Genomic DNA, 16964 nt, shown 5'->3' on the forward strand with positions numbered 1-16964 from the left:
GTGTATTATATAATAGTTTTTTATTTCTGGTTGTCATTAGATTTGTATACATATAACAGTATATATTAAGTTAATGGTTGCTTAAATTTGAACGCTTTTCTTCTCTCCTTTGTACTTTTTTGGTATATGTTAATATATTTTATGTCTTTTCCATGAATTCTCCAACTGATTATTTATAGACATATATTTTTACTGCTTTTATATTTTCTACTTTTGTACTGTAACTTTTGATCACTCCTTTCCACTCAGATAATCTTCTTTAATATTTCTTGTAGGGCTTGTCTAGTGGTCATGAACACTTTCATTTTTATTTGTCTGGAAAACTATTTCTCCTATTCTTACTGATAGCCTTGCTGAATAGAGTAGTATTGGCTGCAGTTGTTTCCCATTCAGCACTTTGCATGTATATCATGCTACTTCCTTCTGTCTTGAAAAGTTTCTGCTGAAAAATCTCCTGCTACCCAGTTAATGTCAGTTACTGACTCCTTTTTTTTTCTTGCTGCTTAGAATTTTTTTCTTTATTTCTATATTTTGCCAATTTAATTACAACATATCTTGGTGTGTGTCTGGTTTTCTTGCATTTGATGGGGATTCTCTGTTCCCCTGGATCTTGATATCTGTTTCCTTTCCCAGATATGGGAAGTTTTCAGCTATTATTTCTTCAAATAAATGTTCTGCTTCCTTATCTCTCTTTTTTCTTATGGGACTTCTGTAATATAAACGTTATATTTGATGGAGTCTTTGATTTCTCTATTGTCATTTTGCACAAGTATTTTTTCTCTTTTGTTCACCTTGATTACTTTCCATTACTGTCTTCTAAGTCACTATTTCATTCCTCTGTTTCTTCTAGCCTGCCATTCATTCCATCAAGTGAGTTTCTCATTTTGTTTATTGAACACTTTATCTCTGATATTTTATTTATTATTTCTATGTTAAGGATCTCCTTCATGTCTTCCACTCTTTTCTCAGTTCAGTGAGTATACTTATGATCATTGCTTTAAATTCTCTGTCATATATATTATTTATATCTGTTTTACTTAGATCTCTGTCTGTGTCTTTTTCTTGTTCTTTCATTTGGGATAAATTTCTCTGTCTCCTCATCTGTCTGTCTTTCTGTGTCTGTTCCTGTGTGTTAAGAAAGTCAGCTGTGTCTTCTGCTTTTGAAAGTAGTTATTTCATGAAGAAAAAGTCCTGGAGTGTCATGCTGTGCTCTTTCCTCTGTTCACCATAACCTGGCACTTCAAGAGAGTATGCTATGCATGTTGCACTTTTTGTTTCAGTGCAGTCTGAATCTCTGCCCGTTGTGTGCTGTTTTTGCTCTCTGTCATGTTAGTGGGACCCAGACAGTCTCACTCTGAGGTGGGTGATGGTGGTCACTGGGGATCTTGGGGGTGGAGCAGTGAAGTTACTAAAATTTGAGCTGGTCCATCACTCATATGACAGATCCCCTGAAGCACTGCAGTGCCTGGGACTTGCTTTTAACATACAAATTATTATTTATTCAATTTTTTAAATCTCTAGATAGAGTTTAAATCCATGAGTATCTCACTTTTCTTTGTTTAGGTAGTGTACAGAGATGAATGCGTAAGAATGTGTGTAAAAAGGGGAAAGATAAGGGTTCTCTGAGTGGTTCAGTTGGTTAAGCATCTGACTCTTAATTTCAGCTTAAGTCAATCTCACAGTTCATGAAATTGAGCCCCACATTGGGCTCTGTGCTGACAGTGTGGAGCATGCTCCCAAGCAGGCTCTCTTTCTTTCTCCCTCTTTCTCTGCCCTTCTGTGTCTCTGTCTCTGTCTCTCTCTGTCTCTCTCTTTACCTTTCTCTCCCTCTCTCAAAATAAATAAACTTTAAAAAATTAAGGGTAAAGATGAAGAGAAAATTCCCATCTCCATGTCTGCCTAGGTTAAGACCTGAATATTGTATTTTGTATGCATATTTTTGTTGACAGTTAAAACCATGGAGATGCCACTTGCTTCTTTATTTTGGGAAACAATTTCAGTAGAAGTGACTGTATATTTTTTGACATGTGTGTGATTATACACATTGATTAGTTTAGTAATTAGTGTCCAGAGAAACACAAAGTTGAAAACACTCATAATTTTTTAAGAGTCTTGGGACTGGATTATTGCTCTGAATCAGCAATACACTGCAAATAAAAAAAATAGTAAGTTGGACAAGTTAGCTTCCATCACCCTTTCAACTTGTACATTATGATTCTAGGATAAATTGTTTCAAACATACTTGTTTTCATTTCTCTCTTAACAGAAGCAATTTCTTCTGTAGAAATGGAAAGGGCCAATGAGAGTTCCCTGATGGGCTTCATCCTTCTAGGCTTCTCAGACCACCCTCGCCTGGAGTCTGCACTCTTTGTATTTGTTCTTTTTTTCTATATCTTGACACTTGTGGGGAACTTTGCCATTATCATTATATCATACCTGGATCCTCTTCTCCACACCCCCATGTACTTCTTCCTCAGCAACCTTTCCCTACTGGACCTCTGCTTCACTACTAGTCTTGCACCTCAGACCCTAGATAACCTGCGAGGTCCAGAGAAGACTATCGCTTATGGTGGTTGTGTGGTCCAACTCTATATTTCTCTAGCTCTGGGCTCCACTGAGTGTATCCTCTTGGCTGTAATGGCTTTGGATCGTTACATTGCTGTCTGCAAACCCCTTCACTATGTGGCTATCATGAATCCACGGCTATGCCAACAACTGGCATCCCTCTCCTGGCTCAGTGGTTTGAGCAATTCCCTGATTCATGCTACTTTTACCTTGCAATTACCTCTGTGTGGCAACCACAGACTCAATCATTTTATTTGTGAAGTACCAGCTCTCCTCAAATTGGCTTGTGTGGACACCACTGTCAATGAGTTGGTGCTTTTTGTGGTTAGTGTCCTATTTCTCCTAATCCCCCCAGCACTCATTCTTATCTCCTATGGCTTCATAAGTCAAGCTGTGCTGAAGATAAAGTCAGTAGAGGCAAGACACAAAGCCTTCAGCACCTGTTCCTCCCACCTTACAGTGGTGATCATTTTCTATGGCACCATAATCTACATGTACCTACAACCAAGTAACAGTTATGCCCAGGACCAAGGCAAGTTTATCTCCCTCTTTTACACCATGGTGACCCCGACTTTAAATCCTATTATCTATACTTTAAGAAACAAGGACATAAAAGTGGCTCTGAGAACACTTCTGTCAAAAAAAATTGTTTTCCCTATGACTGCGTTGTTCAAGGAAAATTAGTCAAACAGTATTTCCCAATTTCACATTAGTGAAATTTATGTTTACTTACTTAATCTAATAAGGGAGATTTTCCTCTCTTATGTGTAACTAAGCAAAATATATATGTTTATTTAAGTTCAGAGCTTGAGCCATAGGAGAAAGAGTGGTGTATGGGTATAAATTGTAATCCTCACCACAAAGTCTATATTTTATTTAGACATTTATTCTCAGGGATTCAATAAAAGTAAGTAATTAAATATTTACCATTGTCTAGGTAATGAATCTTTTTCATTTTCATTTTTGATGAATTATTTAGCATTTAAACACCTTAACTTTACTTCATAATGTTCCTTCTTTAAAGCTTCATGTTGGAAAATAAGCTCTTTATACATGTACTTCCCCTACTAAAGTAGAAAACTAAATCTTCATACTGTCAATTTATTGAAGAGTAGGTTATCATACTAACTGTTTTCTTCCATATTCTCATTTTAAAATAACTATCAAGAAAGACTAAGAGAAACAAAATATAATAAGCGTATTTTTTCTTTTTTAGTTTACCCAAAAAGATACTACCTATTCCTCACTCCCAGTTCCAAGCTAGATTTAATTTCAGAAGTAAATATCTGTGCCTTATCACTAGATGACATTGTTCTTGACATGGTTTGTAAATACAGAATCACAAAAATTTTGGCAGTTTTCACACCCACTCATTTTATTGATATTTTCTTGGTTAAATGTGCATATTCATATTTTAAACCTGATTCTAACCTGATGTTGGAAGGTGGTAGGTAGGAAGGCCCTAAACTCACATCCTTCATAGACACAGCAAATTTATGCCTATTGATAATGCAAATCTTCCTAAAAAGAACTAAGAGCTGACTGAACAGCTTCTATTCAACAACGTAGACCTAATAGAGAATGACAAAAAAAAAATGGAGATTCAGTTACAAAGGGAACCCCCACCCCTGATGTTGAAAACTGCCTTGGGCAGGAATAGTGGGCAATGTGAGCAATCCTGGGACACAGAAAAAAGCTATGATTTAAAGGAACAACTAGATGTAAAGAGCCCTATAACCCTGCCCAAAGGGGGGGGGAGCAAGTGCTGGAAATCTCTCCTAATTGGAGGGGTTGGCCAGTGTCATAGTTTATGGTTCTTTTCTACCCTGATACTGCAGATAAGAGCAGGGTCTGGGCACCCTACCCTATCTCCTGCCTCAGCAATCCCTGGGCCCCTATTTTACACCAGCCCATAATGCCCCAAGACTCACAAAAGTAGTGATTCAAAACACAAACTAGAATGTAAGTAACCCAGCCTTAAACTCTGCCTACAGTGGGGGAGCCCCTGGAACTTTCCCTGGGTCAGAGAGGTTGGCAAGCACCATGGTATATGTTCCCCTTCCATCCTGATAACAGAGTGGAGCAAGGTCCGGGTTCCATAGGAGGCCTGCTGCCTTGGTAATTCCCAGGCCACTAACCTATTGCTATGCCCAGATCGCGATCTCCCCAAAATCCCAAGACCACCAAGGAGTCTGAGTCACGTATGCAAGAACAAAGGGCATTTATTTGGGCTTAAGCTCGGGCTCCCACACTTCACCAATGCAATGGATCCGTGCTGAGAGCCCCGAACAAAGGAGGAGTAGGGTTTTTATTAACTCTAGGGCGGGAAAGGGGTGATGGACAGAGACTACAACGTGATAGGACAAGGTGACGTCAGAGGTTGTTACGGCGCAGAGGGACTGGTGAGTTTAGAGCAAGGTGGGCCAGAATAGTGGCCGGAACGTCCGGTACCTCCCAACCTCCAGTGATTGGTTTGGACACAGGGAAGGGCAGTGGCTCAAGCCTGCTGAGTCAGGCCTCAGAGACTTGGGTCTTCTAATCTCTGGGGCCTTCTGAAGCCTGTCATGGCGCCGGTTTGGTTCTTCACCTATACCAGTTGAGATGCCCTGGGATGTAGAGAAAACCCCCCACAACTTAAAAGAGCAACTAGAATATAGGCTACTGAGGGTCAGGAGCAGGCAGGCATAACCCTTGCCACATGTCCACTGTCCCCTCAGCTTCTGATGCTGCACCTGTCAGTGTTGAGTGGCCCCAGCAGCACGTTGTAGCCCTGCCACCAGCCCAACCCTGGCACGTTCATCACCTTGTGGGGTATGGACATCACCATCATTGCAGACATGATTGATTCTGTGGCCTTCCTCTGGATCTGCCTCCTCCTCCTCATGCAACAGTACTTGTATTGATATAAGGGCACATACCACACCAACAAGGCAAAGGGCAAGGAGTTTCCCTAAAGCACGGATGCAGCCCTACAGGAAAACCATTCCCTCCAAGACAAAGGTGACAGCGGCAGGAAGGAGTACATTATCTGAGTACTCCTGATAAACCTCACTTCCCCCAATGTTTCCTTCAATTCCATGATGCACGCCCCCAACACCACCCTGCTACCTGTACTACCAGGCAAACAATGAGAGTTTCCACTTCATCCCAAGGTATGCACCGGGCCTGGGAACACCAGATGCCATCCTGGGGAGAGAGAGTAAAGAAGGGGGAATGAGACAAGAGAGGGCTCTCCCAGGTACCCTAGCATGAAGCAGTGGCCACCAAGAAGGTCTGCCTTTGTTCTGCCAGAGGGAGAAAATCTAGGTCCTCCTGGGCAGTGAAGCTTGTCATCAGCGTGGTGTGAAAGTCCTTGCTGAGTGGTGGGCCTGAGGGCTGTGGAAGCAAGGAGATGACTCATCTGTAAGCTGACTGGGGATAATGGCATCAAATGTCAGTCCTTTACATTTGGGGGAACAGCAGGTGTCACAGCTAATAGACACCTTTCTCTGTCATTGATCCAGCTCTAAATGACTAAAAATAAATTTGAAATGTAACCAAGCATTCAGAGTCAAATAAATAAATAAATAAATAAATAAGCAATGAGAATATAAAAGAGCTATCCCTAAAACTGTGCCAGATGATGATAGCTATGGGAACATTATCTGGGTCTCAGGGGTTGGCAAGCACCACGGTTTACATTCTTCCATAATTTTGGTAGTGTGGATGGGAGCAGGATCTGTGTTCCTTAGCTGGTCAACCCCCTAAATGAGCTATGGACCCCTAAGTCACACAATCACCACCTGACCCACCAAGGTGGCCCTGTATGTTGCACACCTAGATGTTCTTGGTTAGCACTCAGTACAACTCTAGTCATTTTGCCAAAGTGACATAGACAGAAAGCACCATGGAACACTCTAGACCTGCACCACCTTGCTCTAGATGACTTACTAAGTCACTGCTACCACAGAGCACTTTGAGACTACCTGGCTCATTCCTGCTTTAGCTCTGGCTGCCCCACCAGGGTCCCCCCACATCTGAAACACTCTAGGAAGTGCTGGCCCATGTTTGCCTATTCTTTAGTCATGCTGCCAAGGTAGGCTTTTCTGCTAAGTACCTTGGTTTGCACCCACTTCAGCTTCACCTGCCCTGTCAGGCTGTATAGAGAGCCCTGACACCCCCCAGCATTCATCCACTGCAACTTCAGCTGTTCTACCAGGAGACTTTGTAAGAAGAGTCCTGGTAATATCTTGGCTCATGCCTACTTCAGATCTGCCCATCCCTCCAGGGTATCTCCAGCAGGAGTCTTATGGTACCCCCAGCCCACAATACCCACAGTTCCACCCAGGCAGACAGTAATCACACACAGCCTAAACAGGGGATGACAAAACACAAAATTATTCTCACAAGTTTAGGAGAAGTTGTTATTGAGCCTAATACATAGAAACACACATAGAAAATTAAAAAAAATCCAGGAGACAGAAGCATATGTTCCCCAAACAAGAACAACCAAAAAAACCCCATAAAAGTAATAAATAGGGGCGCCTGGGTGGCTTAGTCGGTTAAGCGTCCGACTTTCCGACTTTCGCTTAGGTCATGATCTCGCGGTTTGTGGGTTCGAGCCCCGCGTCGGGCTCTGTGCTGACTGCCAGCTCAGAGCCTGGAGCCTGTTTCAGTCTGTGACTCCCTCTCTCTCTGACCCTCCCCTGCTCACGCTGTCTCTCTCTCCTAGAAATAAATAAAACAAGAGAAAAAAAAAGTAATAAATAAAACAGAAATAAGCAATAAAATTCATGAAGAGAGAAAAGTTATTATCATAAAAATGTTCATTAGTCAAAAGACAAAAATGGAAAAACTCAGTGAAAACTTAAAAAAGAGAGATAAAAAACATTTAAAAAATCAGAGTTGGAGAATACAATAATAGGAATGAAAAATACACTGGAGGAAAAGAATAGATTAGCAGATGCAGAAGAATGGACTGGTGAACTGGAAGACAGAGTAATGGAAAGCACCAAACTGAACAGCAAAAATAAAAATAAAATTTAGAAATGAAGAGCACTTAGGGATCTCTTGGAAGACATAAAGTAAATAAACGTTTGCATTGTAGGGATTCATAAAGAGAAAAGAGAAAAAACTTATTTGAAGAAATAATAGCTAAAGAGTTCTCTAAGCTATGGAAGAAAATAGACATCCAGCTCCAATGATCACAGAGTATTCCAGAGAAAATGAACTCAAAGAGGTCCATACTATAACACATATTTAAAATGTCAAAGAAAGGGGAGCCTGGGGGCTCAGTCAGAGAAGCGTCCGACTTCGGCTCAGGTCATGATCTCACGGCTCGTGGGTTCGAGCCCTGTGTCGGGCTCTGTGCTGACAGCTAGCTAGGAGCCTGGAGCCTGTTTCATATTCTGTATCTCCCTCTTTCTCTGACACTCCCCTGCTCATACTGTCTCTCTCTCTCTCTCTCTCTCTCTCTCTTTTCCTCTCTCTCAGAAATAAATAAAGTATAAAAAAAATTTAATTAAAAACTTAAAAAAGTTAAAGATTAAAGATGAAGAAAATTTTAAAAAGAACAACATAAAAGCAAATACTTATATACAAAGTGTTGAAAGGTTATGAGCCTTTAACATAGCCTAAAAGGCTATGAACTGATTTTTTTTTACCAAAAACTTTGCAGGCCAGCAAGGAGTGGCAAGAGATATTCAAAGTACCAAAAGAAAAATAAAATGCAACCAATATACCCTACCTACAAATATTATCTTTCAGAATTCAAAAAGAAATACAGAGCTTCAAAAGTTGTCACCACTGCACTGGCTCTAGAAGAAAGGTTAAAGGGACTTTTTTTAAGTAGAGAAGAAAAAGTCATAATTAGAAGTAAGAAAATTATGAATAAAATGGTGTAAAATATGACAACATATACATAAAATATGGAAAGGGTAATAAAAATGTTATTTTAGAATGTGTTAGAATTTAAATGTCTATTACCTTAACATAAACTATTATGCTTTTTGGGTGTCATGTATGAATCTCATGGTAACCACAAACACAAAACCTATAACACGTTCACACAAAAATAAACAAAAGGAAGCCAAAAATAACATTATGGAAAGTAAATAACCACAAAAAGGAGAGTAATAGACAAAGGATCAGAGAACCAAAAGCAACAGGAAAACAATTAACAAAATGGCAACAAGTATACATATCAATAGTTTAAAAGCAAATGGTCTAAATGCTCCAATAAAAAGACATAGAGTAGTGGAATGGATAAAAACAAAACAAAAACCAAGACACATTTATATACTCTTTGCAAGATTTACTTCAACCTAAAAACATACATGGACTGAAAGTAAAGGGATGGAAAAAGAATTCCATGCAAATAAAAATGGGGGGAAAAAGTTGAGATAACAACACGTAGAAAAAATAGATGTGGGAACAGAGACTGTAATAACTTTATTTGTGGTATCCTGGATTTGGCAGGCTACTTTAGGATGAAGCCGAACATCTCTTCCCCAGAAACTCATTGAAGTGGATGATGAGTACAAACTCAGTACTTTTTTTTTTAATGTTTTTTATTTATTTCTAGGAGAGAGAGAGAGACAGCGTGAGCAGGGGAGGGTCAGAGAGAGAGGGAGTCACAGATTGAAACAGGCTCCAGGCTCTGAGCTGGCAGTCAGCACAGAGCCCGACGCGGGGCTCGAGCTCACGAACCGCGAGGTCATGACCCAAGCGAAAGTCGGACGCTTAACTGACTAAGCCACCCAGGCGCCCCTAAACTCAGTACTTTTTATGAGAAATGTATGACCACAAAATTTGTTGCTGATGCTCTCGGTGAAGAATGGAAGGATTAGGTGGTCTGAATCAGTGGTAGCAATGACAAACAGCGTTCCCATGGAGCAGGGTGTCTTAAGCTGTGCTATGATCACCTGCTGCTGAGTAAGGGGCATTCCTGTTACAGATAAGGAAGACTGGAGAAAGAAAGTGCAAATCCATTTGAGGTTACTCTGTAGATGCCATTTTCAGTGTTCTCAACTTGGTCATTGTAAACAAATGGAGGACAATATTTCTAGACTCACTAATATTATTGTGCCTCATCACATGGGGCTCATAAGAGTTAACAGAATCTGCAAACTTTTCAATCTATCTAAAGATGATGTCCATCAGTATGTTGTGAGAAAGTCCATAAACAAAGATAGGAAGGAACCTAAAACAAAAGTGTCCATGGTTCAGTGTCTTATTACTACACATGTCCTCCAACACAAACATTAGCATATTGCTCTGAAGAAATAGCATACTAAGAAAAATAGGGAAGAGGCTCCAGAATATGTTAAATTTTTGGCCAAGAGAATGAAGGAAACCAAAGAAAAACACCAGGAACAGAATGCCAAGAGGCAGAGGCTGTCCTCTCTGAAAGCTTCTACATCTAAGTCTGACTGTAGTAAAAAATAAGATTTTCTAGCAAAGATGGAGACATTACGATTCTGCTCTTTAAGCTGTATTACAAAGCTGTAGTCATAAGACAGTATGGTACTGGTACAAAAACAGACATATAGATTGATGAAACAGAATAGAGAACCTAAAAATTGATCCAAAGCTCTAAAGTCAACTAATTTTCAACAAAGCAGGAAAGAATATACAATGGAATAAAAGACAGTCTCTTTAACAAATGGCGTTGGGAAAACTGGGCAGCAACATGCAGAAGAATGAAAGTACACCATACACACGCAAAAACAAATTCAAAAAGGATGAAAGATTTAAATGTGAGAAAGGAAGAAATCAAATACTAGAGGAAAACACAGGCAGCAACCTCTTTGACCTCAGCCATAACACTGAATTACTAGACACATCTCCTGAGATGAGGGGAAAAAACAATAAAACAATAGTTGCAAATGACATATCAGATAAAGGGTTAGTATCCAAAATCTATAAAGAACTAATCAAACTCAACACCCAAAAGACAAATAATCTAGTTAATAATGGGCAGAAGACATGAATAGACATTTTTTCAAAGAAAACACCCAGATGGCAAACAGACACATGAAAAGTGTGTCTCATCATCAGAGAAATACAAATCCAAACCACAATGGGATACCACCTCACAACTGTCAGAATGCTAAAGTTAACAACTCAGGAAACAATGGGTGTTGGTGAGGATGCAGAGAAAGAGGAACACTTTTGCACTGTTGGTGGGAATGCAAACTTGTGCAGCCACTCTGGAAAACAGTATGGAATTTCCTCAAAAAATTAAAAATAGAACTACCTTATGTTCCAGTATTTGCACTACTATTTTTCCAAAGGATACAAAAATACTGGTTCAAAAAAGCACATGTACCACAATGTTTATAACAACATTATCAACAATAGCCAAACTATGCAAAGAACCCAAATATCCACTGAATGATGAATGAATAAAGAATCTGTGACACACACACACACACACACACACACACACACTGGAATATTGCTTTGCCATTAAACAGATGAAATCTTGCCATTTGCAATGACATTGATGGAAGTAGAATGCTAAGCAAAATAAGCCAGTCAGAGAAAGACAGTTACCATATAATTTCACTCATATGTGGAATTTAAGAAACAAAAAAAATGAACAAATGGGAGGGGGAAAAGAGAGAATGGGAAACAAACCATAAGAGACCCCTTTTTAAAATATTTATTTATTTACTTATTTATTTAGAGAGTGTGTGCAAATGGAGAAGAGGCAGAGAGAAAGGAAGAGAGATCAATCAGGCTCTGAGCTGTCAGTACAGGGCCCATGAGGTTTGATTTCCATGAACCATGAGATCATGACCTGAATTGAAATCAAGAGTCAGACGTTTAATCAATAGAGACACCCAGGTACCCCTAAGAAACTCTTCATGAAAGAGAACAAGCTGAGGGTTGATGGAGGGAAGGGGTGGGAAATGGGGTAGATGGATGATGGGTATTAAGGAGGATACTTGTTACGGTGAGCACTGAATGTTTTATGTAACAGAAGAATCACTAAATTCTACTCCTGAAAGCAATATTGCACTATATTTTAACTAACTAGAATTAAATTAAAATGGGAAAAAAAAGAATTTTCTGAGAGTAACAAATAAACAAGATTGGAAACAAAAAAAAAGAAAAAACTGTAACAAACACAAAACACATTACAAAACTATAAAGGGAACAATCTACTAAGAGGATATAATAATTGCAAATATTTATGAAACCAACATGGGAGAACCTAAATACCTAAAACAATTATTAATAAATGTAAAGGAAGAAATAGAAAATAATACTATAATAGTATGGAACTTTTATTTTTATTTAACTTTACTTGAGAGAGAGAGCATTAGCAGGGAAGAAAGGTGGGGAGAGAGAGAGAGAGAGAGAGAGAGAGAAATCCCCAAACAGGCTTCAAGTTCAGTGCAGGACCCAACATGTGGCTTGATCCTATGACCATGGAATCATGACTTGAGCTAAAATCCAGAGTTAGATGCTCAACCAACTGAACCACCCAAGTGTCCCTATAGTATGGACTTTAACTTCCCACTTAAATCAATGGACACATATCCCAAACAGAAAATCAACAAAGCAACCATGCCTTTGAGTGACACTTTGGACCAGATGAACCCAATAGATATATTCAGAACATCCTATGGCAAAACAACAGAAAATACATTCTTTTCAAGTACACATAGAATATTATCTAGGATAGATCACATGTTAGTCCACAAACTCAATAAATTGAAGAAGATTGAAATTAGACACAGTGTAGTTTCAAAGATTTAAGTATGGGAGTTAAGACGGTGGAGTAGTAGGGAGACCCAATGTTTACTTCATCTCTTGAAGGTAGTTAGATAAATGCTGAATCATTCTAAACACCCAATAAATCAATATAAGGACTGACAGAAACACTGCACATCTACAGGGAGAAAAATGGCCACATCATGGAAGGTAGAAGCTGTGTAGAGTTGATTTGGTGGAGAAAAATTGCAGGTGCTGTAGAGGAGAGGGGGCCCTGGTCATAGAGGGGAGAGAGAGAGAGAGAGAGAGAGAGAGAGAGAGAGAAAGCAGTATTCAGGGATTGGGTAGGAAAAATTATTTCCCAAAACCATTGACTAGGAAAAGGAGAGGAGTTACTTACTGCAAGTTTTTACAAGCAGAGAAGCTAAATGTCTGAGGTTTTAGATGTCCACAACGTTGCAATGTTGTGCCTGGTGGGCTTAGTGGTGCTCCTGTGGGGAAGGAGAACAGAGACCTGGGAGCAAATAGTATGGTCTGAGGATCTCCTGAGTCACATGAGGAGAAATAGCTCCCCTTCTTGGAGTGCACTTGGGAGAGGTTGCATTGCCTCTCAGGGGGCAAGAGAGAGTGGGTGCCATTGAGTGGCCCCATTATTTAGCATAGCAGTAGAGGCATCTGCTGAAAGCAACTGACCTGGAAGCCAACATTAGACTGTGTTTTACCATAAATTCCAAGACCTTGCTCAGTTATGTAACTGCTTTTGGGGGACAAACAGGCACCAGCTACAGTGCGGGTCTGTGCTGTGCTTTGTCCTTAAAATTTGGACTTGTTGAAATCCAGCCATGGGCCTGAGATAAAACACAAGAGCACTGTGCTTCCAGGCAGGCAGTTGCTCAGTCACAGACAGAAAGAAAACAGGGTTCTGATAGAAGCCTGGCACACAAGAGAAGTGATGATTTGCTCTTCTGTGAGGCTTTCTGAATACTGGTGGGCACAAACGCCCTTATCCAAGGACGATAGAGTGGGGCTATGCCATTTTACCCCCTGCTCATCAGCACAGGCTTCAGTGAACAACACTGTGATGCTAGTGGAGGCTGGAGCCACTTACAGCAAGCCCCACCTCACTGCGCTCTGAAGGTTCATCTTTACTAGGGCAAGTCAGCCTGAGAACCAGAAGACCAGCACAAACCCCTGCACATTCCAAGTCTATTGATCACAGAGTGCTGCAAAACTTCAGATTTCATGGAAATAGGATCAGGCTTTTAAAAATCTTTTAAATGTTTTATTTTTGACGGAGAGAGTGAGTGGGAGAGGGGCAGAGAGAGAGGTAGACACAGAATCCGAAGCAGGCTTGAGGTTCTGAGCTGTCAGCACAGAGCCCCACGCAGGGATCAAACACAGGAACCATGAGATCATGATCTGGATGAAGTTGGTTGCTTAACCAACTGAGGCACCCAGGCACCCCAGGATCAGGCTTTTTTAAACAAGCAGGCCAAAGGACACCAAGTAAAAATGCCAAATGCTAAACAAGGTTAAAAAACATCCTACTAAATAATTAATGGGTCAGGGTGTCTGGGTGCTCAGTCAGTTAAGTGTCCATCTTTATTTTTTTTAATGTTTTTTATTTATATCTGAGAGAGAGAGAGAGAGAGAGACAGCGTGAGCAGGGGAGGATCAGAGAGAGAGGGAGTCCCAGACTGAAACAGGCTCCAGGCTCTGAGCTGGCAGTCAGCACAGAGCCCGACGCAGGGCTTGAACCCACAAACCGCGAGATCATGACCTAAGCGAAAGTCGGACGCTTAACCGACTAAGCCACCCAGGTGCCCCTAAGTGTCCATCTTTAGCTCAGGTAATGATCTCACAGCTTGTGGGTTCAGTCCTCGCGTTGAGCTCTATGCTGAAAGCTCAGAGCCTGGGGACTGCTTCAGATTCTGTGTCTCCATCTTTCTCTGCTCCTCCTCTGTTCATGTTCTGTCTCTGTCTCTCAAAAATAAATAAACATTAAAGAATCAAAGAATTTCTAATAATTAATGGGTCAACTAAGAAGTCAAAGGAAAATAGAAAAGTACATGGAAAAGAAAATAAAAATGAAAACAAGACAATTTTCAAACCCTTTGGGATGCAGCAAAGGCAATCCTGACAAGGAATGTATAGCAATACAGGCTTACCTGAAGAAGCAAGAAAAATCTCATATACACACCCTAACCTTATACCTAAAGTAGCTAGAAAAAGAAAAAAAAAAAGGAGCATAAAGACAGCATAAGGAAAATAATAAAGATTAGAGTAGAAACAAATGATATAGAAACAGACAGACAGACAAACAAAAAAGCAGATGAGTGACACCAGCAGATGGTTCTTTGGAAAAAGTTAATAAAACTGATTTTTTAGCTAGATTTATGAAAACTAAAAGAAAAATGATGCAAATAAATGAAATCACAAACAAGAGAGAAAAAATAACACACAATGCCACAGAAATACAATTATAAGAGAATATTATGAAAACTCTATGTTAACAAATAGGCAAGACATGCCATCTGAAGACATGGATAAATTCCTAGAAACATATAAACTACCAAAACTGAAATAGGAAAATTAGAAAAATTGAACAAACCCATGACTAACAAAAAAAATTGAATCAGTAATAAAATATCCCCCAATAAGAAAAAGTCCAGGTCCTGATGGTTTCACATGTCAATCATACTAAACATTTAAATAGAGTTAGTACCTAACTTTCTTTAAATATCTCAAAAAATAAGAAATGGAAGGAAAACTTTCAAATTCATTACATGAGGCCAACATCAGCCTGATACAAAAACCGATAAAGACATATAAAAAAGAAAACTACAGTCCAAAATCCCTGATGAATATGGATGCAAAAATTCTCAATAAAATATTAGCAAGTCAAATTCAACAGTACATAAAAGAATCATTCACCATGATCAAGTCAAATTAATTCCTAGGCTGCAAATGCATTTCAACATTCACAAATCAATGTGATACATCACATTAATAAAACAAAGAATAAGAACCATATGATACTTTCAGAACATGCAGAAAAAACATTTAACAAAGTACAACATCCATCCATGATATAAACTCCCAACAAAGAAGGGTTAATGTGTACATATCTCCTGAGACAAGGGAAACAGAAGAAAAGATGAACTGTTGGGACTTCATCAAGATAAAAAGTATAAAGACAGCAAAAGCAACAATTAACAAAATTAATTAACAAAAGGCAAAAATTAACAAAAACTAAAATTTGCACTTCAGAATAGAATGGGAAAGGATATTTGCACATGTTATATCTGATAAAGGGTTAGTATCCGAAATATATAAAGAATTCATAAATCTCAACACAAAAAAAGAAACAAATAATCCAATGAAAAAAATAGAAGTCATGAAAAGATATTTTTCCAAGATGACGAACAGATGGCTAAGGGACACATGAAAAGATGTACATCATCACTTATTATCAGGGAAATATAAATCAAAAATATTGTGACATATCCCCTCACACCAGTCAGACTGGCTAAAATTAAAAATGCAAGAAACGACAGATGTTGGTAAAGATGCAGAGAAATGAGAACCCTCTTATACTGTTGACAGGAATGAAAACTGGTGCAGCCAGTCTGGAAAGCACTTTGGAGATTCCTCAAAAACTTAAAAATAGAACTATCGTATATACCAACAATTGCCCTACTAAGTATTTACCTAAAGGATACAACAATGCTAATTCAAAGGGATACATTCACCCCAATGCTAATAGAAGGATTATCAGCAACAGTCATATTATAAAAGAGCCCAAATGTCTTATATATGTTTTATATATATAAATGTTTTATATATGTAAATGTTATAATTTCACTCATATGCGGAATTTAAGAAACAAAAGAAGGAAAAAAGAAACAGGTAAAAAAAAAAAAAAGACTGTTCAATATAGACCACACACTGGTTGCTGCCAGAGGGAAGCTGGATGAGAGACTGCAGTATACTTAACCACAGAAACTTGGCAGGCCAAAAAGAAGTGCCAGATATATTCAATGTGATGAATCAGAAAAATATGCAGCAAAGAATTCTTTATCAGGCAAGGCTGTTATTCAAAATAGAAAAAAAGATAGAGAGTTTCCCAGACAAACAAAAACTAAAGGAGTTTTGGACCACTAAACCAGCCCTGCAAGAAATTTTAAGGAGGAATCTTTGAGTGGAGAAAAGACAAAACAAAACAAAAAAGGCCAAAAGGAACAAACTCTAGAAAGGATCAGAGAATATCATAAGATATACCAACTCTACAAGTAATACAGTGGGACTAAATTAATATCTTTCAGTACTCTATCTAAATGTAAATGGACTAAATTCTCCAATCAAAAGACATAGGATAGGGGTGCCTGGGTGGCTCAGTCAGTTAAGCATCTGACTTCTGCTCAGGTCATGATCTCATGGTCCATGAGTTCGGGCCCCATGTCAGGCTCTGTCCTAACAGCTCAGAGCCTGAAGCCTTTGGATTCTGTGTCTCCCTTTCCCCAACTCATGCTCTATCTCTCAAAAAATGAATAAATATTTAAAAATTTTAAAAAGACAGGGTATTAGAATGGATAAGACAACAAGAAACTGTGCTGTTAGTCTATATGCTACCTACAAGAGAATCATTTTAGACCTAAATACACCTGGAGATTAAAAGTAAAGAGACGGAGAACCAT

At 39.1% G+C, this 16964-nt stretch overlaps 1 protein-coding gene across 1 annotated transcript; it reads left to right on the top strand.

Annotated features, from left to right (window-relative positions):
• Nucleotides 1-2286: 2286 nt before the first annotated feature.
• On the top strand, nucleotides 2287-3249 carry LOC144241408 (olfactory receptor 2G3). Its single transcript, XM_077775972.1, has one exon. It carries the CDS (start codon nucleotides 2287-2289, stop codon nucleotides 3247-3249), a length of 963 nt encoding a protein of 320 aa, XP_077632098.1.
• Nucleotides 3250-16964: the final 13715 nt, after the last annotated feature.

Source organism: Crocuta crocuta, unplaced genomic scaffold (genome assembly GCF_008692635.1).
Source record: "Crocuta crocuta isolate KB4526 unplaced genomic scaffold, BGI_CrCroc_1.0 scaffold441, whole genome shotgun sequence".
NCBI classification, from domain to species: domain Eukaryota; kingdom Metazoa; phylum Chordata; class Mammalia; order Carnivora; family Hyaenidae; genus Crocuta; species Crocuta crocuta.

Bases quoted from the DNA above. Each gene is read 5' to 3' on its own strand.
- LOC144241408 (XM_077775972.1), top strand. From the start codon at position 2,287: ATGGAAAGGGCCAATGAGAGTTCCCTGATGGGCTTCATCCTTCTAGGC.